This window comes from Agelaius tricolor, unplaced genomic scaffold (assembly GCF_023055355.1).
Source record: "Agelaius tricolor isolate 1412-34295 unplaced genomic scaffold, bAgeTri1.0.p SCAF_5, whole genome shotgun sequence".
NCBI lineage: Eukaryota > Metazoa > Chordata > Aves > Passeriformes > Icteridae > Agelaius > Agelaius tricolor.
In genome coordinates, this window is record NW_027269265.1 from 5,042,945 (window position 1) to 5,064,907 (window position 21,963).

The 21,963-nt window shown below is 48.6% G+C and overlaps 1 protein-coding gene across 6 annotated transcripts; it reads left to right on the forward strand.

Moving 5' to 3' along the window:
• The first annotated feature begins 1,034 nt into the window (after positions 1–1,034).
• Positions 1,035–21,014, forward strand: DACT1 (dishevelled binding antagonist of beta catenin 1). 6 transcript variants are annotated; one of them, XM_071426183.1, is made up of 5 exons: positions 1,036–1,531; positions 4,056–4,188; positions 5,799–5,954; positions 8,255–10,159; positions 18,243–21,014. In XM_071426183.1, exons 1-4 carry the CDS (start codon positions 1,172–1,174, stop codon positions 10,111–10,113), a joined length of 2,508 nt encoding a protein of 835 aa, XP_071282284.1. In that variant the 5' UTR covers positions 1,036–1,171; the 3' UTR covers positions 10,114–10,159; positions 18,243–21,014. The 6 variants fall into 6 exon arrangements, with proteins under 6 accessions (XP_071282285.1, XP_071282287.1, XP_071282284.1 ...); XM_071426182.1 differs by lacking the exon at positions 18,243–21,014 and adding an exon at positions 10,644–16,385; XM_071426184.1 differs by lacking the exon at positions 18,243–21,014 and having other exon boundaries at positions 1,035–1,531; positions 5,799–5,861; positions 8,255–16,385.
• The last annotated feature ends 949 nt before the right edge of the window (positions 21,015–21,963 follow it).

Sequence of the window (21,963 nt, forward strand, 5' to 3'; positions counted from 1 at the left end):
TGACAGCTGCTGGACAGTGGGCTCACATCTTCCCAAACAAACCCCATATTGTGGAGGACTCAATGCTTGTTTCTCCCTCTCCATTTTCTCCCCTTAGTACGTCTGCAAGTCAATTTTCACTCTATTTTGAAACTAACATTTTCTTTTTTTCCCCTTCAGCATCTGTATTCCACTCTCCGCCTCTTTCCACCACATGCCCATTGAAAACCTAATTGCAGATCCTTTGCTGCAATTAGTCTGCGTGCTGCTGCAAAGTTCACTTCATTATGGCTTTTCTGGACTGGTTTATTCACACAGGCTTTGAATCAACTGCTCACCAGTGCTTTGATCCCACTGCCCATGCCATGATCAGCACCCCAGTGCAAGGACTTCCATGTTCTCCTCTGCTTTCCACTTTTCCCTCTCCTTACACCCTCACCTCCTCATGCCTGGATTTTTTTTTTCCCAGATGCATTATTTTTGCTCCTGGTTTGGATGTGCTGGTCTGTATAAGCAGCGTTTGGCTTTAAACTGACAGAGGGCAGGTTTAGATTAGGAATCAGGAAGAAATTCTTCTCTGTAAGGGTGTGAGGCACAGGTTGCCCAGAGAAGCCGTGGATGCCCCAGCCCTGGCAGTGTTGGATGGAGCTTGGAGCAGCCAGGTCTAGTGGAGGTGTCCGTGCCCATGGCACGGGGTGAGGGTGGAACGAGGTGGTTTTTAATATCCCAACTCAAACCTTTCTGCGATTCTATAATAATAATAAACCTTTCTGCGCTCCTTCATCACTCTGTGATGGTCCGTGACTACGCCGTGCAGGGCTCCAGAGGTCACGGGTGGAGTATTTGGGAAGGTCAGCGGTTTGCACTCCCGCATCCCCCACCTTCCCGCACCCCGCGCCGAGCGGAGGTGAGAGGAGGAAGAGGAGGAAGAAGATGAGGAGCTAGGCGACCACGGGCGTGGAGCCGCGGCCGGGCGGGGAGGAGGGCGGGCGGGAAGGAGGGATGGAGGAGGGATGGAGGAGGGATGGAGGCGGGCGGTGGGCGGGCGCGGGGCGGTGGCAGCCGGGGAAGCAGCCGGGCGCCCCGCGGACCATTCGCGACCGGCGGCGGCGGCAGCGGCGGCAGCGGCGCGGGGCTCGGCGCGGTGCCCCCGCGGGCAGGGCTGGCAGCGGCGGCCGCCCCCTCCCCGGCAATGAAGGCGAGCCCCGTGGCGAGCGCCGCGGCGGCGGCGGCGGGGCCGGGGCAGGCGGCGGGGGGACCCGCGGGGGCGCCGCGGGAGCCCGATGCGCGCTGGCGGGAGAAGGGCGAAGCGGAGGCGGAGCGGCAGCGCACCCGGGAGCGGCTGGAGGCCACGCTGGCCGGGCTGGGCGAGCTGGAGTACCTGCGGCAGCGGCAGGAGCTGCTGGTGAAGAGCCTCCTGCTGCGGCGGCCGGCGGGAGCGGGGCCCGGGGCGCAGGGCGGCCGCGGGGAGCCGCCGGGAGAGGGGCCGCCGGCGCGCAGCCTGGAGGAGAAGTTCCTGGAGGAGAACATCCTCCTCCTGCGGAGGCAGCTGGTGAGCGGGGACGGGGGGCGCCGCGGGATGCGAGTGGCGAGCGCCGCGGGATGCGGGCGGGGAGCGCCGCGGGATGAGAGTGGCGAGCGCCGCGGGATGCGGGCGGGGAGCGCCGCGGATGCGGGCGGGGAGCGCCGGGCGATGCGCGCCCGCTCGGTGCCCCCGTGTCGCTGTGACCCGCGGATGTGCCCGTGTCGCTGTCACCCTCTCGGTGCCCCCGTGTCGCTGTCACCCTCTCGGTGCCCCCGTGTCGCTGTGACCCGCTCGGTGCTGCCCGTGTCGCTGTGACCCGCTCGGTGCTGCCCGTGTCGCTGTGACCCGCGGGTGTGCCCGTGTCGGTGTGACCCTCTCGGTGCTGCCCGTGTCGGTGTGACCCGCTCGGTGCCTCCGTGTCGGTGTGACCCTCTCGGTGCTGCCCGTGTCGGTGTGACCCGCTCGGTGCCCCCGTGTCGCTGTGACCCGCGGGTGCTGCCCGCAGAGAGGCGAGGAAGGAGCAGGGAAGCCCCGCGGGCGGCACCCCCGGCCTGCTGTCACCCGGCACGGGCCGGTGACAGCTCGGAGGTGGCCGGGTCGTGCCGGCGTTGTGCCGGTGGCCGCACGGTTCCCTTCGGGTTCCGGAGCCGGGCCGGCGGTGCCACTTCCATTCATGGCAAGAGAGGCGCCGCCGTTGCCATGAATGGAAGTTGGGACCCGCTCCCGGTCCAGCCCCGGGAGGAGGCAGCGGACGCTCGGGCACCGGCGGGATCGGGCCCGTAAAGAAGGGATGCTTTTGTTGGAGGACGCGCTTTGGAGCCCCGGTGTGGGAAGAGATGGAGGGCGGCATGAAGCGGCAGATCATTTTTCAATGAAAATAGCGTACAGCTGTGCCTGGCGCTCTTTGTGCGCGGCTCAGCATTTGCTTTCACCCAGGGAGAAGTTGGATTGCGTGATTTATTTCCCTGATTTTTTCTTTTCCCCACCCGCCGTTTTTCCTCCTTTCCTTTTTTTTTTTTTTTCTTGTTACCCTTTTGGTTTAGTTAGGGTAGGGTTATTTCCCTTTTAAAAGAAGATAAAAATATTTTTTTTTTCTGCTGAGAAGGGGCTGGCTGGCTGCCGAGAGCCGTAGTGAAGGACTACGGAATCATTACTCAAAAAAAAAAAAAAATCGGAGATTTGTGGTAGCACTTTAATTTGTGCACTTGACATTGCAGATTGGAACCAGATGCGGCGCTGACTGGGGGAGGGGGCGCTGGTGGCAGTAGGTGGCGCAGCGAAGTCATCCCTTGAACCCATCACCTCCTCCAGCCTGGCTGCCAGCCAGCCCTGGCTCCCGCAGGAATGGGGGAGAAGGCTTGGGATCACCCCTTTGGTTCTCCAAAGGATGGCCTTAAACGCCAGCACATCTTCAACTAGTGCTTGCCAGTGCTTTTAGCATTTGCTCTCCCTTTGCCCCAGGCCAGGCTGGACAGGGATCTGAACAACTGGTCTAGTGGAAGGTGTCCCTGCCCATGGCAAGGAGGTTGGAACAAGGTGATTTCTAGAGTTCCTTCCAACCCAAACCCTTCTATGAATCTATAATTTTATGACTGATCCACTCCATGGAAAAGATTATCCTGGATTTAATGGGTTCAGAACTAGTCCAGCTATGAGCATCAAAACTCATTGCAATGAATGTGTCAGAGCACCCCTGGGTGACAGGCAATGATGCACTCGAAAAAACAAAAGTAGATGAACCTTCCTCCTGCCTCCTCCCCTTTCCCCAAAGGCAGAGCAATTAAAGGGTATGAAGCTGAACAGATGATGGATAAGCAACTGGGGGAAACTGATTGTGTTGACCGTGGGTTAATGAGTGCCTTGCAAAATAATTTCTTATTGCTTATTTTATGCCATCAAATTACCTTCATAAATAGCCTTAAAATTCATCTCACAGCAATTTCATACAATTATAATGGGTGAAGAGGAAGAATTACTCTTCCTTCCTGCTGCACTGCAAAACTAATAAAAGGGCTGTGATCCCAGCCCTGGGAATCTCCCTCTCTGGATGGTGGACTCTAAGCTCATAATGTGCAGCAGAACAAGGCGGTTCCCACACCACAGGCTCTTGTTGGCAGAGCTGTTTGGTGCCATTGTGTGAGCAGATGTGATCTTTGAGTAACACCAGTGTGGTGGGGAACGTGCCCTGCTAGGCTGGCACGGCTGTCCTTGCCCGTTCCATGTGCACAGGTCTGCTTGGGCCCTATCACACAGTCCAGCTTTGTTCTTCCAGCTGTGCTCAGCACAGCCCATTGGTCTTCCTGAGCTGTGGAACATGCTCCTCACGCAGAACTGGCTAGAACAGGCTGGGATGAAGTGCCTGTGTAATTTTTCACTGAAGTATTTATCCAGAGCATCCATCTAAAATGTCAGGGCTTTGTTTGGTTTTTATATAAAAGAATATCGACGAGGTGTTTCACAAGGCTTAGATAGAGAAGTCTGTTGGTCCTTGGGACCCCTTCACATCTGCCCCAGTGAAGGAGCTGATGTTCTTTGTCCTCTTTTTTTGCAGAACTGCTTGAGGAGGAGGGATGCTGGGTTATTAAATCAGTTGCAAGAGCTGGATAAGCAAATAAGTGATCTCCGCCTGGACGTGGAGAAAACGACAGATGAACACCTGGAGACAGACAGTCGTCCAAGTTCAGGTAGGGGCAGTGCTCAGCAAAATCCAGCCTCCCCTGGGACCTGGAGTTAAACTGGCTGTAGATTTTAGTGCTGGAGTTTTCAGTACTGCAGCACTAAATGTCTACATCTCGTTCACACTCTGATAATTAATCCCTACTAACAGAGTTCACTGGCCACTGGAAAGGCTGCTGTTTGCTTCTTTCAGAGGAGCATTTCAAGATTAATTAGATTTTTTAGTGTTTGGGGCATTTGTTTTTTCAAGGCCACCTTCACATTAGTTCAAAAAGTTCTAATTGTCCTGTATATTAGGGAGGAGGCTGAAGGAAAAATGGTGAAAAGAAGCACCACCATCAGGAGGAGGATATCAAAAGTGGTCATACAGCCAGAAAGGCACATGGAATCAGACAATTTAATCCTCTATATGTTGAATTTCATCTAATTCTAACTGTGTTGAAGCCAGTAAGTGGTATTTAACTATGGGGAGCCTTTCCTAGAGGCCCCTAGACCTGTTCTGAACACGCTAAAAAGTGGAGAATCCTCCAACTAGCAATTGTTAAAGCCATTGCTAATTTCTATCTGACTTGTTCCAGCACTGATATTTTTATATCCTTTTCTCCCCTGAAGAAAGGTCTTTTCTAATACCCAGCTTTTTCTCCTCTTGGAGGTGCTATACATTATAATTCTGGCTTTTATTTGATGAGCTAAACAGGTCAAGTTCTTGAAGTCATTCATTTTAAGGCATTTTTCCAAGCTCCTAAATAGCTTGGTGGCCTCTTTCCAATTTTTTAGCTTTGTTTTATGCATGCTGGATTCAAGGACTGGGCTCACCGTTCCAGTGTTTCTTACCAGGGCCATGTAGACTGCTGAAGTCATTTCCCTGCTGCTATTCATTAGCCTCTTTGTACATCCAACAATCTCATTAGCTTTTTTTTTTTTTTTGCCATATCATTAAGCTTGATTGAGCTGCTTTTCCACGCTGACTAAGCCCTTTCCAAGATTATTGTTTTCCAGGATGCATCCCCATTCTGTAGGCATGCTCTGCATTCCTTACTCCTAAATGAACAATTTAAATTTTGGTTGTGGTATGTCATTTTTCCTTGAGTAGTCCCAGTTTACTAGGAAATTAAATTTGCTGCATCTGCACATTATTTACCATTTTTCTTTTTTCTTGTAATCCACAAATATTATGTTTATCTCCAGAACTTTGAGGAAAGTAATGGATAGCACTGGGCCCAACACTTTTATAGTTAAGTAATAGTTGGAGAGTCTGGCTTGGAAGTATAACACTCTATTAAATGAGTGAGCTGCCAAACACAGCCTGGATCCTTGTTGCTAAAATCTGAAAATCCCTGAAAGGGTTAGAACCCCAACCCTTGTAAAGTTAAAAAAAAATTCCATATGCTGAGATAAGTTCTGCTGTTTTAAGTGCTTTCCTTTTAAACAAAGTAAATTCATGGCAATAAGGATATTACTAAAGTGTTGGCTGTTTTTGGGGTGACTGAATGAAATCCCATAACTACTTGTGTTAGAGCAAGCCAACTCAAACACCAGCTTGACTGCCTTTCTAGGGACACAAATAGTAACTTTGTGTAGACATAACTAATATAAATCCAAACTCTTATTTTTATAGGGTTTTATGAGCTGAGTGATGGAGCTTCTGGATCGCTTTCCAATTCATCTAACTCTGTCTTCAGTGAGTGTTTATCCAGTTGCCATTCTAGCACTTGCTTTTGCAGCCCTTTGGAGGCAACACTGAATATCTCAGATGGACGCCCTAAATCTGCAGGTATAGTAAAAGCAGGTGGAATACATCATACTCCAGGAGGTGGCTTTGGCTTTGGAAATACTGCCTCAGGAGTACCTGGGTTGGATTAACCCTTCTTCCTTTCATGTGCCATGCTGTGCTCTGAAAAGATCCTAGTGCCTCTCACGTACATGGGTCACGAGGCAGGACTGTTTGCCCTGCACTGCTCCAGCTTTGCACTATGAATATGTCACTCTAAACACATCAAAATGGCATGTGAAGATCTGGCAGCTGCTCTACCCAGCAGAGGGCAGTGGTACCTGTACACAGAAACACATCAGTCAGCTGATTTCTCTTTCTTTAGAAAAGCATTTTTAGTGAATAGCAATAATTAACGATAGCTCTTAGCCATGTCAGCATTAAAGTCACAGAGGAAGGAGCTGGCTACAGGTTTTAGGGGGTCAGGGCACACGTTTTTAGCAGTCATTTTGTCAATTCTGGCCCTGGGTGAGCATGGTGAGGTGTGTCCTGCATTTCTATAGTATAGACACATAGGCATCGTGAACAGGCCAGGTATATTTTGTCTCTGTGGCAGAGAGTTGTGAATTTTCCTTGGACACCAGACTAAAGATGCAAGCCTTGATTTGTGGGATGGTTCATAAGGAAGGCCTCCTCTGTTCTCCAGAAGAGACTCTTCAATAGGGCTGCTGTGATCCAGTGTTACTGACTGCAGACATTTTCAAAAGCTTTAGCTCATTCTGGGCTGGGGAGGATGATTCCAACCACAGCATTTCCACTTTGCATTCTGCTCTTTAAGGTTAACTTATAGTGATTTGTTGTGAATCAAGGACAGAATAATTCATGCTCTTCTGTTTCTGAATTGGGAAAATGCAGCCTGGAATACATTCATTCTGAGATGCTGACAAGTCCTCTAAGTTTTCCTGTGAGCAGCTCGAGGTAATTTAATGCTCCCTGTTGTAAGGTATATGTGATCTTTGTGTGCCATACATTAAAACAAGAAAAAAACAAAAACCCACACACAAGGAATTCCAGCTGATTGCATTGCTGGGTTTTTCTGTATACACCACAAAAACCTATACCTCTCATTATTCATACAGTCTCACTTTCAGGGATGAAATTTCACAAACTGACAAATTTCAAAAATATCTTTTTGGCAACATTCCTTGAAGCCAACATAGAATTTAGGAAATGCAGGAAAACTGAGAGGTGATCTGGAGGAAGTTTATGCTCTTAACTTCTCTGTTCATCTTCTCCTGCTCACACAGGAACATCATCTCTATCAGCAAATTTCATCAATGCCCATGAGACCTCTTTGAAATAAGCCTTAGATAAGTGATGAGCACTGAGCATTCCAATCAGAGTACCCTGGCTGAAGTTTCCAGCCCAAGGGCAGAAAACAGGACTGGCAGAGGATCATTTAGATTGTACCCCTACCCAAGAAGACAAGGGCAACTTAAGCTTAAAAAATAATAATAATCTTAGGTGCTTGGGTGGAAGCCCTGCTCTTAAGGTCGCTTACCTCTCTAGTAAGCTCCTTAGCCATTAATTAGCCATTAAATCTGACTCATGCATCGTGAAATGCACTGGATTTCTCTGGCAGAACTCTCTTTACAGAGCCAAGGCTAGGATGTCAGCTGGATTGACCTGCACTCCTTGTACTTGTGTGAAAACATGAGCCTGTTTCCCATTCTTTAACCCCTTATCACTCAAAAGGAGCATCTGTTATTACTATTAGCATTGCTATAAATATTATTATAATAGTAGTAGTAACAATAATAAAAACAACAATAAAATTAAGTCTGGATTTTTTTCCAGAGACATGCTTGAAAGAATCTGGAAGTGAAATTTGTCAATAAGCTACAAGAATTAATTTTCTCTTGTCTGTATTTTTTATGTTTCTCTTTGGATTTAAAATTCATATATGCTGAGGCCTGCAGAGAGTTTCACAGGTGACTGTGTAACAAATAAGAGACCCTTGCAGACTTCTGGGTGGCTTGAAAGGAAGCTAGGAAGATCTTAACAACCTGGGCACAGGTTTGAAACCAATGTACATGTTCTCATTAGGGCTGTGATTCTTATTGTTTTAACCATGTTGTCCTAGTGGGGTAAATCCCACATAGATGCAGTGACAGGGAGACCCACAGAAGGATAGTGCTGCTTTTTGTATTGCTTGAACAGCACCCCTGGTTGCAAAATTGCTGCTGCTGTAGTTAAAGCTTTGCATTGTGTGCCTAGATGGACCGGTGTCCTTGGCAGCACATTAAAAACGTAGCACAGCTGTCCCTGGCAGGCTCTCTAAACTCTCCTAAAATGCCTTTCAGATCTCATAGGCTGGATGGACTATAATAAGGAAGGCCAGCATGAGGACCAGACCGCAGGCTCTGTCTGTCGCTCTTTATCCACACCGCACTCAAATTCCCTCGATGTCGTTGCAGATGTTCATCCCAAGTACCAGTGCGATCTGGTGTCTAAAAACGGGAACGACATCTACCGCTACCCCAGCCCGCTCCACGCCGTGGCTGTGCAGAGCCCCATGTTCCTCCTCCCCGTGACTGAGAACCCCCAGCGAGAAGAGGAGAGGCTCGCTTGCGATCTGAGCGACGTTTGCACCCCATCCGAAACGGACTCGGGACAATCCGCCAGCGCCTTCCCCCCGCAGAGCTCCTGGCCGGCTCCGTGCCCTTCCACCAGCAAGAGGATAGACAGCTACATCTTAAGCCTGGTTCAGAAAAAGACTCACGCAGTAAGGACTAACAAACCCCGGACGAGTCTCAACGCCGATGCCACCAAAGGGATCTTGAGGCACGGGAGCATGTGCGTCCGGCAGCCGGCAGCAATGGTGGCCCACGGCAACGTGGTGAACCTGAAGAGCTCCAAGCCGGTGTGTTTGCCTCCCGGTGGGGCTCCCGCTCCGGACCACATGGCTCCCTCCCCGTTAAAGCAGAGGCCAAGGGAGCCGGCTGGGGAGCAGCTGGAGACTAGGAAGGCCCCTTTGCCAGCAGCTTTCCCACCCAGTACAACAACGGAGCTCCAGAGCAAGCACCTGCCACGGGGCACCAAACCGGCACCGCCGGAGCTGGGCCGCAACACCGCCGGCACGGCCGGGGATGGCTCCAAGGAAAATGGCCAGCTCTTTGCTGCATCTCCCAAAGACACCACAGGGAAGCCAGTGGTGCTGCAGCCAGAGAACAGGGTCAGCCAGCCTCCCAAAAAGATCCTGTTGAAGAGCAGCTTGCAGGCCGCTCGCTCCTCGTCACCGGCTGTGGAGGAGAGGCCTGCGCTGGATTTCAAAAGCGAGGGCTCTTCCTCGCAGAGCCTGGATGATGGGCTGCTGGTGAATGCCCAGTACATCCCAGCCCAGCAGCAAAGCATGAAGCTTCACAAAGGCACCCGCAACGTCAAGATTTTGAAAAGCTCTGCGTTGAAACACAGGTCCCACCTTGCCAACGGGGTGGAAAACAACTCACAGACCTTGAGGGAGAAAGCCAAACTGGTCGGCAAGAAGTGCCGCTTCCCCGAGGAGTTGGATACAAATAAGAAACTGAAAAAGCCCTCGTCGCGGGGGAAGAGAGGCGGCGGCCTGCCGCTGGAGCCAAGCCTCCCAGGCCGGCAGGCCAGCCTGCACAGATCCACCCTCCGCTCCCATGGGCACGGCCGGGAGGTCGTGGTGGCCAAGCCCAAGCACAAGCGTGCCGACTACCGCCGCTGGAAGTCCTCGGCGGAGATCTCCTACGAGGAGGCCCTGCGGAGGGCGAGGAGGAACCGGCGGGAGGGCGTGGGGGTCTACTCACAGGTGCCCCTGCCCTACGTCAGCCCCTACGCCTACGTGGCCAGCGACTCGGAGTACTCGGCCGAGTGCGAGTCCTTGTTCCACTCCACCGTGGTGGACACGAGCGAGGACGAGCAGAGCAACTACACCACGAACTGCTTTGGAGACAGCGAGTCAAGCCTGAGCGAGGTGGAGTTTGTAGGGGAGAGCACGACCACCAGTGACTCTGACGAGAGCGGGGGCCTGATTTGGTCCCAGTTTGTCCAGACGCTCCCCATCCAAACAGTCACGGCACCAGAGCTGCATGAAAATGCAGCCAAGGCCTTTGTCAAAATCAAAGCCTCCCATAACCTCAAGAAGAAGATCCTCCGCTTTCGGTCAGGCTCCCTCAAGCTCATGACAACCGTCTAGTGAGGTGACTTGGTGGAATGTATCTGCTTCTGCTTTTGGAAGCAAGGTGCTTTTTTTTTGTACATATTTCCACAGATTTTTTTTTTTTAATACAAATATTTAAAACTTAAGGTAAATTATGTCACTTGTCTTCAGAACTTGGGTGGATACTAGTGCCTTTTATGTGGAAATAAAAGACCGTTACACTTGTTTAAAAAAACCCAACAACACAACATTGCCATTTCAGTGGTGAACAGCCTCCAGCGCGTGGTGTCAGAAGGCTTTGAGAAAAGGCTAAAATGTTTCTGGGAATGGATCTTCCTTGCCTAGTTTTTCCAGTTCTGGGTCTTATACAGGATATCGACAGCTTAAGGTCATAAGTTTTTAGGGAATAAAGGGGAGGGAGTGAGGGTGTTTCTTAATGGTTTTGCTTGTCCTTTTCTGCTGCTGCTGTTGCCACATCTTGAACTTTTTCCTTCTGGTACTCTGGTCTGTTTTTTTTTCTTTTCTTGTTGATTCTCTTCTTAAAACACACTTCTGTCCTCCCCCAGCCTTCCCCCACCAGGAAAGGGCTCCTGTTCAATCTGTTCTCCAAGGTTAAGTCGCCTTCCCTGGAGTGCACTCTGCTCTGATCTCCTGGGAGTCCCACTGCGGGCTGCGGTGGTGTCCAGAGTAAACTGCAGCTGGAGCAGCTGACCAAGGCTTAGTAACTTCATTATATTGTGTAAAACTGCTTTTGAAAAAGAAAAAAAATACCCATATGCATGTCACGTGCATGAGTATCAGTAGTTTTAATATTCCTGTTGATGTCCAATTTACTGTACATCATCAATGGCTGTTTTTATATATATATATATATCATTGTGTAAATTAATATAACACATCATATGCTGTAATAAACAGTCTGTTTTAATAATTTTTAAAGTTTGTTACATTGGTGCAGACCTAGTCAGTGCTTTTATATTGGTGTTGTCACCACTTAGACGTCTCCTGATGTGACCTGATAACGTTCCTTGCATTTAGCCATGCAGGAAAAGGGGCAAGTTTAAAATGCTGCTGTGGATTTGACTTGTGCTTTGAGGGAATTGGCTTGTCATGGCTTCTCTTGTTCTTCTCATAGCTTGCATTTTTCCAAGGGCAAGGTGGGATTTAGGAGCTCAGAGGCATCTTCAGGTTGTTGCTGATGGGGAGCTCATGTTTCAGAGCAGATGGAAGTATAACATTAATCCTGCTCTCTGTCTGGGTGCTTGCAGACTTGGGTTGGTGCAACACAGGGACAGATGGTTGGTTTCTGTAACCAAATCGATCTGTGGGACACAACAGGTGTCCCCATGGAATGTCCAGTAAGTGAATCCCCAAGAGCTGTGTGCTCTGGGAGCAGGGCTGGGTGGAGGAGAGCACCTCTGTGGCTTTGGCTGTTGGCTCTGTTACAGCCCTAGCAGGGTCATGGAAGGTGACAATTGGGTCACCCACTGGTCTCTGTCTCATTCCCTTGGGACTGGAGGGGAGTCTGGCAGCAAAGGAGAAAGGAGCCCTCCATAGGCAGCATTGCTTCCATTCACAAAAACCTTTGGAGCTGCCTGGTGTGAAGGTTGGAGGTTTTGGGCAGGTTGAGCTGGTTGCTGCAGGTTCATCTTCTGCTTTGGCATCCACAAGGCAATGGGCAAACAACTGGAGAGGGTGCTGTGGCTGGTGTGGATTTCAGGGATATGTGTGCAGCCTGTCCATTCCATAGCATGGCCTGAGCAGAGCTTTCCTTTGTGGTTTCTCTGTGTCCTTCCTGCTGTCACCCACCTGAAAGGCAGAGCAGGTTTTTTTTTTTCCCTCCAGGTCTCCTTGCATCACAAATGTGGGAAGGAAGGATCTACTCAGAATTAAACATCTCAGGGAGCAGTTTCTGAGACAGTGGGAACACTTTTCCTAAGAGGCACATTTTATTTCTTAACTGCAGTGTAGTAAATCCCTATTTATAATGTTACATAGTATTATTTTCTGATTTGTGGTTTGTTTGTTTGTTTTTATAAGGAGTGGAAAATCAGTTTCTGTAAGGGTTTTGCAGTAGATCACCAGGCTGTGGATTCAGTGACCCAGAAAGTCCTTGCACTTCCACCTCCCATGAAACAGCAGAAGCTGGAACTCCCCTTATCTGCTCATAACTCTTCTATTACTTTGTACATGGAAAAGCACCATATATATATATATATATAATATAATATAAAAAAAATATATATTGGTTTAGAATAATTCACCCAGAAATTTCTGGACAAAAGCAGCCACTACAGAGAGGGGAGAGAAGTAATGTTTGTTGTTAAATATGGCATTACTAAGCTAAGCAACAGCTTAAAGCCATCCCATTAATAACTGATGGGTGTTATATCAAACAAAGGGAATGTCTTGTGGAAGCTGGTAGTTTCTTTCCTAGAGTATCTCTTAATCATGCCACATAATCTCCATTTGAGTGAGAAAAACATGAGCAAATCCCTCTAAATCTCCTCAAAGGTGTGGAAGAGCAGCAGAGAGGCTCCTCAGCCGTGCATTCTCTCTGGCTGTAAAGGAGCTGCTGGTGGAAAGACAAACCAATGCCCAGTGGCATTGGGATGATGAGTTTTTAATTGCAGTGCTAGAGCAGAATGCCTTGTACCAGGTGAGGGAGGCTGGATTTCCAAAGTGAGCTGCTGAATGGTTTCTTTTCAGATAATTGAGTAAAAAAAGAAAATAAAGTAACTGCCTAAATATCGCTAAGGCTGTATCAGCTGCAGCCACTGTATTCTGCATTCTCTTGTTGAATAGCTTAATACCAGACTTGGAAATGGGCTGATGGTATCTCCCTCTTAATTGCATCTGAGTCTTTTCAGTATGGGGAAGGAATTTTCCTTTTCTTACATGATTTAGGTAAGCATCCAGAATCCTTTATCCAGGCCTAGTTTTTTTCTATCAACACCCAACCCCCTCCTTTTTTTCCTTTTTTTCCCCCTTTTTTTTAATAACAGATCTTAACAGTGCTGGAAAAGTACTTGATATGGTCCCAATACACAACACACATTCTCATCTCTGGTTCTGATTTAGGAAACACATCTGAGTTAGTAAGTTTCTGCAACGTTAGGTTGAAAAACATCTGCTGTTCTTGGAGACCAGTTGAATATCTGGCACTTCTTTAAGCTACCTGGCTTTCCAGTGTATTTTTCATGATGTTCACTTTTTAATTATCCCCTGTGTTTATGGTTGTTTTTGGAAGTCTGAAGCGGGAACGTTTCATTGCACTGGGAGCTGTTTCAAGGTGGGGGTAGGTGGTAGAGGGGAGTTTTGGGATTAGTGTGCTCCTTATGGAGCATAAAGGAACTCGAGCAGAGCCCTTTGAGCTGGATTCCTTGTGGTTCAGATAATGCAGTGTTTCTGCACACCTCTGGAACCCCATCACTCCCACTGAGGGAATCAGCACCACACTCTGAGGGCATGAGTGTGTCCCTGGGCTGTCTCCCTTCCAGCAGCCTTTCTGGGTCTCTCCTCTGCTGCCTCAGCCCAGCCACCAGCTGTGGGTCAGCAAATAAAGAACCAAGCTGTGTCTGGTGTGTGTGGGGTCAGGGAGAGGCTCTGGCCTGGTGCCCAGACGTCCCAACTGCGTGGGGCCCCTGCTGTGGCCCTGCTGCTTGCCGTGAGAAATCCAACGTGCCTGTGGAGCAAGGGCTCAGACAGCTGGCTCTGAGGGAAGGGAGGAGTGGAGAGTCCCATGGATAGAGTGGTCTGGTCCTGGTTCATCTGCATTTCCACAAGAGGTGGGAAGAGGAGGTGCTGCAGCCTAACACCTCGCTCAGTAAGTTAGACTGCACTAAATGGAGTCCTCCCAGGGACTCTGCCTCATTTCTTCCAGAAAAACTGTCTGACCAAGCCCTGTAGGAACTGGGGACAAGAGATGAGCTTCCATTCCCCAGGTGTGGGTTTGGCCTTCCACAGCACAGCTCCTGCTTGCAGAGAGCCTGTGGGTCCCAGCCCCCTGCAGCTTTCCTGGGGCTTCAGCAGGAATCTGTCCATCCCTCACAAGTGTTCTGCTTTTCTCATGGCTTGGGGCTCATGCTGGATAAGCACTGAAAACAGATTCTCCACAGCAGTCCCGTGCCTTCAGTAATCCAAAATCTGTTTTTTTGGCTCAGAGGAAGGTCAGGCACTCCTCAGGTGGCAGCCAACAAAGCCATCCCTGAGGGACCTGCACCCCTTCCTGTCACAAAGGACAGCAAAGGCTTTGATGAGCAGTGGTGGCTACTTGGCAGGTGACTCACCACGCCGGGCATGGCTTTCCCCAGGCACGTGGCTCTTCTTACACGAGGGAGCAAGGACATTTTTGAGGAAGCAGAGACAGCTAAATACATTTTTAATAGCTAACTTCAGAGTATGTACCTTTGGAGTAGCCAACAAAAATCATTATGACTGAGCTGCTAATACAAAAAACTGAACCTTTCTCAGTTTAACATTACAGAAGGAAAACTGTGGTGGGAAACAATTGATGCTGGAGCATGTCCAGAGAAAGGTAATGGAATGAATGAAAAGACTGGACTAGAGCAGAAGGATTGAGAGAAGTGGCTGAGGGGGCTGGGAGCCTCAGCCTGGAGAAAAGGAGGCTTAGGGGAGACCTTATCAACCCCTACCACTCCCTGAAAGCAGGGTGGAGCCAGGTAGGATTGATTTCTTCTCCCAGTTAACATACAATAGGACATGAGGAAATGGCCTCAAGTTGCACCAGGGGAGGATTGGATTGAATATTAGTAGAACATTCTTCACTGAAAGGATATTCAGGCAGTGGAACAAGCATCCCAGGGAAATGGTGGAGTCACCATCCCTGGAAGTGTTCAAAAAAAGTGGCACTTGGGAACTTGATTTAGTGGTGAACAAGGTGGTGCTTGGATTAAGAGTTAGGCTTGATCTTAGAGGACTTTTCCAACCTTAACTGTTCCATGATTCTATGAGTTGCTTTGGGGTATGAAAATTCTCACAGTTCTGGAATGAGGGGAGATACATGAAAACCAGGGAGATCTATTTAAAAGGGATACTAGAAAGTGCTTTTTTACACAGCAGGGAATTTGTTTCTGCTGGAAATAGTGAGATGAATGTAACATCAGCAAGTTCAGAGGGGAAGAGAAGGTAGGGATGGATGCTCTACCAATGATTGTGGATGCCAGGAAGAGTGTGAGGTGACTGGACTGCAAACAGTGGCCAGGCTTGTGTGCTCCTCCTCAAGACTGTCTTTTCCTGCAGCTGCTGAAGCACCATTAGCTGGGGGAGATGCCCCATCCTGCTGACCCAGCAGACCATTTCCTGTGTTCCTCTGATCTTAAAGTAACTAATGGGAGTTGTCTATGCAATTGAATTTTCCTCACTCTAATAAATATTAGTCTTTTGCCCTCCCAACTTCTGCTGAAGGCCAGTTTTGCACTGCTTTGCCAAGAAGTTGACTTTCCACGCTTGGCTGATGGTGACATGCATTTATCCAGGCTATGGACACATGGTTTTGGTCACTCTTGTTCTCTGGCACAATAAATTCATCCACCCTTTCAGGCAGGCACTCTAAATCCTCTGTTATGGTGAACATCATCCCCTGTACCACAAATACAGTCATGGACACAACCTGTGTGTGTTCCTCATGACTTCAGTCCATAAATGAATCTACCTTGGGAGTCACTGTTGGGCAGCAGTTTTACACCCTGCAGTTGCTTATAAACTGCAGGAAAAGCTGCTGACCTACAAACCAGATGAACCATCCTAGAGCCTGAGTGCCTCCACTGCTCTTTGCCTTGGGAATTTGCTGTCCTTGGGGAGTCTTTCTCTTCATCTGACTGTGTCTCCACTTGTGCCTTGGTTTGCAGCAACAGAGCAGGCTGGAAGTGTGTACCATGGTCATCTCCACTTGACCAGTGTTGGCTGGGGCAGCAGAGCAGTTCTGGAGCACACTGGTAGAACACTGACCAGGGCAGGGCAAATGTGTTTCCCCCTGAGCAGGGATCTGGGGATCTGACCCAGTGATGGCTGCCTGGAACAGCATCCAGTCAAAAAATATGGACAGGCTTGGTCCAAATGACACTGGGGACCAGACTAAGTCTAGGCTGAAGTAAACACTTGAACTTTGTACATTGTTCTTGTGGGGCCCTCAGTTTGTGGGGACCTCAGTTTGGATCTGCTCCGTTCATTCCTTTCATGCTGTGTGACTTTTTGATGTAAACAGAGCCTCTCTCTCAGTTAATGGCCTTTGTTTCCATGCTGTATTCCTTTAAGATCAATAAAGTGTATTAATATTAGCAACTTGATTTCACTGAGCCAAGCTCTGAAAATCTGGATTCTGTTTGTTTTAAAGGAGTTGTAAGTCCTGGAAACTAAGACTTCCTTGAAATACTGAAGGAAAACCCATATGACTTGGACTCTGACCTCATGATGGGGTTCATGCCATCAGGCTTTGGAAGTAAATTGTTTTATCCTCCCTTTAAAAGGCCAAGTCTTCTGTGGTCAAGGGGCAGGAAACTGGAAAATTTGCAACCTGTTGAAAAATGTGTTCCCTGTGTCTCCTTATGAGCTTCATGCCCTCAGAAATGAGATTTCCACAAAGAGGGGAGGTATGAGGTACAGGTAGGAGAAGGACTAATCAGTCTTAATCTCTGAAGTGCTCATGCAGTAAGTGTTTAAGCATGTGATTAAGCCCATTCTTACTCAGCCAAGCATTTCAGCACACGCTTTGGGGTGAATTAAGCATGTGCTCAGGAATGCTGGATCAAGGTCACTAAGCTTTCCAAGAGTCCCATGCCTGTTTGTACAAACTGTCCCAATGACTTCTTTTGGCTCATGTTGGAAGGAACTCCCTGCTCTTCCTTAAAATCCAGACTGAAAATCCAGTTTCACCAGCCATGAACTGGATTCAAACTGTTAATTTGAATTTGGGAGAAGCAGTGCCTTGAGTCCTTGATTTAAGCAGTAATAGCAAGGAGAGCTTTTAAAGGAAGAAATTAATTTTGTTGTATTTGAGGACACAGAGGTAAAACCATTTCAATTATCTGAATAAATTTGCTTTGTGCTCTGTATCAGTAGCAGGACTTTGTGTAAACCCTGGGAGTGGCACTTGGGAAGGGACAGAATGACCCTTTCTGTATCCACTCCCTTCTCTTCCCTTGGATGCCCAGGTAGAGCTGGGAAAATGAGGCAAGCACAAACACCAAATGTGGAGGGTCTGGAGCACCACTCATTCATCTGCCTGGCTAATCCAACTTTAATCCCAGTTTCAGGCAGTGAGATTAGCAGAACAGCAGGATCTCTGGGCTAGAGAGCAGAATGAGAAAGCAGAGAGGGTAACTTTGCCTGGCTTCAAAGGAAAGATGCAGTAACTGAGCAAGCAGTGGAGGCAAGGGAATACTCAGAGGTTTGCCTTCTCTTTCCAGACACATTATTTACAGTGGGTTGGTTTCCTTTTGGAAGGGCCCTGTGTAAAAGGAGACGTTCCCAGCCTTTCTGAGGGTTACACCTGTATCACATTGCAGTTTTCTTTCCTGGCCTCTTGACTGACATGATTTCCTGGAGTTGCTCTCCTCTGGGGAAGGTGAACTCAGGAAAGAGTAGGTGTTTGCTAAAAATCCAGAGTCCTGGAAAGCAGAATCATGGTGATGGTCTCCTCGTTCTAGACCTAAGGTCAGTCCTCGGTGCTGCATCATTCTCTGTATCTCCCAGTGCAGGGCAAGGGCTGGGAAAGGAGTGGGAGAGGAAATCCATCAGGTTTGATAAGAGAGAGGTCTGTAAATCCTGTTGGAGCAGCTTGCAGAGGAGCCACAGGAGCTGTGCCAGGCGAGCAGCCATCCCACCTGGTGGGCAGTGAGGTCAAGGGCAGTGCTGGCCACTGACCTGGATTTCCTGATCCCTGCCTTTGCTTAAGCCACCTTCCTGCCTCCAGGCCACAGCAGACAGCGTGTTCATCCTGCTAAGTGTTTCCTTTACTGCTTTTTTTTCTTCCTTGTGAAATAAATTGTGGCTTGGCATTAAAGCCTGAGTGCTGAATGAAAGTGAAGTTCTGGCTTGTTTCTCCTGTCAAACACCTCATGAGAGTGTTTCCCTTGATGTTCAGTTGCTTGGAAGGAAGAGATGTGATCCTCTTCTCATCTGCAACATATCCATTTTTTTTACAGGTGTCTTCTGAGTGGTTTGTATGGCACAACAAACACATGGAGGTAACCACATCACTGTCTTCAGCACTGTGGGACCCCCTGCAGCAGCCCTATATCTGCACAATCCACAGCTACCCCAAAGAATTTTTCTCTGACAGGAATATCAGGATTGGGAGGTTTGGATCTGACAGATCCCACCTGAAGCTCATCAGGGTTTAGGGTGAAGATGCTCATGCAGGGAGAGGAGGAAGCACACTCAGAACTGTTTATTATTGCTGTTAAATGACAAGCTCCCTTTCCTTCCCCTCCCCTTCCCTGCCATGGAGATAGGGATCTCTGCTGTGGTTCTTGCTGCTTTCTTTTCCCTGTGTTGATCCATGGGGAGACTTGCTGCCTTTGAAGGATGGTCTGAGCCCTGAGAGAGGCTTTTATTGCTGAGCCACTGACATTTGATTCAGAGCATGTGCCTTCCCCTGGGCCCATTGCAGATGCCCACTATCACCCTGGGTAGGTTGCTTGGGCTCATGAAGATGGTAATTATTCATTACAGAACTATGAAACAAACTATTAATTTCATATTTAACAACAAATAAAAAGGCAAGCGGAGAGCTGTGTTTTCTTTCTGTTGTGTTCCCACCCTTTATTAGCTACTCAACACAAGCATCATAATATGGACAGGAAACACAGCAAAGTAAAAATAATAAATCACCCTCCCTAAATGTATATCAGAGTTAACGGGTTTGTGTGGGGCAAGGAAACAAAAGGCCTTTTGTCCTGGCAAAAAATCCTCACTGACATTGATCTAAAAACCCAAATAATTTACTGATCTACAGCTAGGAGAGATGGCAAAATGGACAAAGTATCCCTGTGCTAGAAACTGCTTCCTCTAGCTGCTGGATCCACTCCTGTTCCTGTTGCCTGATTCTGAGCCCGTTTTCTTGGTGGTCAGGGCTGCTTTCAGAAACTGCTTCTGGTGCACTGATGAAAAGGCCAGTCTGCTGAGTAAACATCCTAATAAGCAGGCCCTGACAGATGGTTTGTTGCTCAAGCCCCACATAACCCTTCAGCTGGTGTCAGTGTCTCCCCCAGATGTTTCCCAGGAGAACTTCCCCATGGTGTGCTCGGGAGCTCTCGGCTTTCCCAGCACGTCCGGCTGCATCCCAAGGAGGAGCCTCGCTGCTTGTTCAACACATTGCAGGTATGTCTTGGGAACAACAGGCTCCCAGAAACGTGTTTCTCACAGTATAGACAAATGTAGGCTCCCAGTGGAGCCTGTTGGTGGCTGAACAGGGTGAGCAAAGTTGCCAGGGCACAGTGGCTGCTGCTGCTGTCCCTTGGTCTGTGGGCAGTGAGAAATGTTTGGTGTTACGTGAAGCAGAGCAAGACACTTTTAAGTATCTTTCAGTCCCTTTTGTTTTGGTATTGCTTCATATCAATCTTTCCAGAATCTGTGCCCATATTTTCTAGCAAATCAGAGAATAAGTGTCATTTAGGCAGTGATTTGTCCAAGTGAATCTCTTCTTTTTGCCCCATTTTCTATGTCTGAGTTTGCTGAACTGTTCTAAGCCCCATGACACTGTAGTTACAATATCAAGTGTGCAGTCCTCAGGCAGATCAAATATTTCCATTAGATGGATAAATACAGAGATTTACCTCATTCTCCTCCTATGGTGAGCTCATGGGACTGTAAGATTGTTCATATCATCTGTCTTCCAGAGCAGATAATTTAGATTTGGCTGATTTGTATATCCCTGCAATGTTCCTGGTGGGCTGTACAGGATGTACAACTCTCTGCCCCTGACCTGAGAGCAGCTGGAACTGGACTGATGTGCAGAGGCTGCTCTTGAGAGGAAAATGAGCTGTCCTGAGAGGGTGTCTGCTAGGAAGGGGCTTAAATAGGAGATTATGGTTTGTGAAAAGGTTTAGTTTTGATGAAACTAGGCTGAATTCCTGCCAAAGTAGAGCAGAACACAACCAGGTAGAAATTCTGCAGAAGGGAATAGTGCAGCAGCTTGCACTGTGGGTTGTCTCAAGAGCTGAATCCATGGATCTCTCAGCCTCTCCACTGGGTTTCATGGGTTCTCCATCTGTGGATGCTCTGGTGTTTCCTGCCTGAGGTGGTCCAATGTCTGGCACACCCCAAGATGAGGAGTGGGGGAGCAGTGAAATCCCCTCTTGCTAAGCAGCCCTGTTTGGCAGCAGGCTGCCCCAGGGCCCTGGAAACCTGAACGCTGGAGGAACCAGATGGGTGACCAGGCAGGAAACTCAGCAAGTTTCTGATGTTTGGAGCCCTCTGCAAGTTTCATGGGAACCTGGGCAAAATTGACTCACCTTGCTGAGATTTTGCTGAATTGGTGAATTCCTCTGAAATGCTGTTTTGCCTGAAACCTTCTGAGCAGGTGCAGTATCTCCAGATATCTCTTGAAGACAGAGACAAGGCATTGCCCTGTGCTGCCAGCGTGGGGCTTTGGGAGTCAGAGGCACACTTGCCTTTGCTACTGAGCCCTCTGCCAGCATTCACACTCTGGAGTGGTGTGGAGGAGGGAGGACACAGGAACTTGGCACTGATGAGTAAAGGATGCTGACAGGTTATTCTGATCCTTAGAAAATCATTGTGTTCTCATTGCACTACACTCATCCACCTACTCTGTCTTGTCCTGTAGACTGTAAATTCTCTGTGTTAAATTAATTCCCCAAGTTCTCCATTTGTTTTCACAGCCTCTAGCTGAGTTTCCTAGGTGCTACCCTCATACAAACAATAATAAAGACGGCTCTGTCCTGCTGCAAACCACTTCTGAGGATGTTCCCTCTAATTCTCTTCCTTGTTCAGCATTGTATCATTAAAAGGCATGAGGTGGTTAATTGGAGGCTCACAGCTTTTGTGACTGATGCAAACCAGTGTGTGTGTGTGTAATTGCCTGCTGCAAATGCTCAGGTGAATGCTTGAAAAGAAAAGGGGGAGGACACAGATGGCCAAGAGCAGAAGGTTCCCTGCAAAAGGTCAGTGGAAAAGGTTAGTGATAGGGCTGCCCTGAAGCTGGAAAAAAGAACCTAATACCTGGACAACTGGTGAGGAGCCCGGCCAGAGCAGGGCTTTGTTCCCTAAAGGGGGCTGCCGATTGTACATCAAAGCTCTCGTAAGAAAACACAGCAGAGATCGGTATCACCCAGCCTGTGGCACTGGGGAAATGGATTGGTTGACAAGTCAGAGGCCCTCTCTGGGCAGATGGCTGGGTAGGAGTTACTGGCTGCTTGCAAAATCTCGGAAGGAGCCTTTAATTGCGTGTGATACTGTATGTTTTAGCGAGCATCTAGATGCTTATCTGGGCTGCATTAGTCACCAGGAGAGTCTGCTCTCAACCTTTCCTCTGCCATACCCCAGCTGCAGGCTTCTTCCCCCAGCTTTTGGAAGAGATGTGAGCTGAACGCTGCAGGATTTGTTGGGCTTTTTGTAGTTTTGACAAGGAAATATAACAGGGGCAGGTTCTCTTGGTAATGCTCTGCAGAGCATGTTTAGTGCCGTGGTTTCACATGTGCTGTGATAGACTTCCAGAGCCTTGCCCAGTGGTCTGAAAAGTCTTATCACGCTCCAAAACAAATAGTTCTGTCTTGAAGCCCATTAGAATAAGAACTACAAAGCTTCTCCCAACCTGATGTTAAATGCCTTGCTGTGCCAAAGGTAAACAGGATCAATCACTCATCCTCCCAGGGACCCTCTGATGGCAGTCCATGAATCAAGCTT

Excerpts from the sequence above, each read along its gene's own strand:
- DACT1 (XM_071426183.1), top strand. The coding sequence starts at position 1,172 with ATGAAGGCGAGCCCCGTGGCGAGCGCCGCGGCGGCGGCGGCGGGGCCG. Across the intron at positions 4,189-5,798 it reads AGACAGTCGTCCAAGTTCAG|GGTTTTATGAGCTGAGTGAT; the intron begins GTAGGGGCAGTG and ends TTATTTTTATAG. Across the intron at positions 5,955-8,254 it reads TGGACGCCCTAAATCTGCAG|ATCTCATAGGCTGGATGGAC; the intron begins GTATAGTAAAAG and ends AATGCCTTTCAG.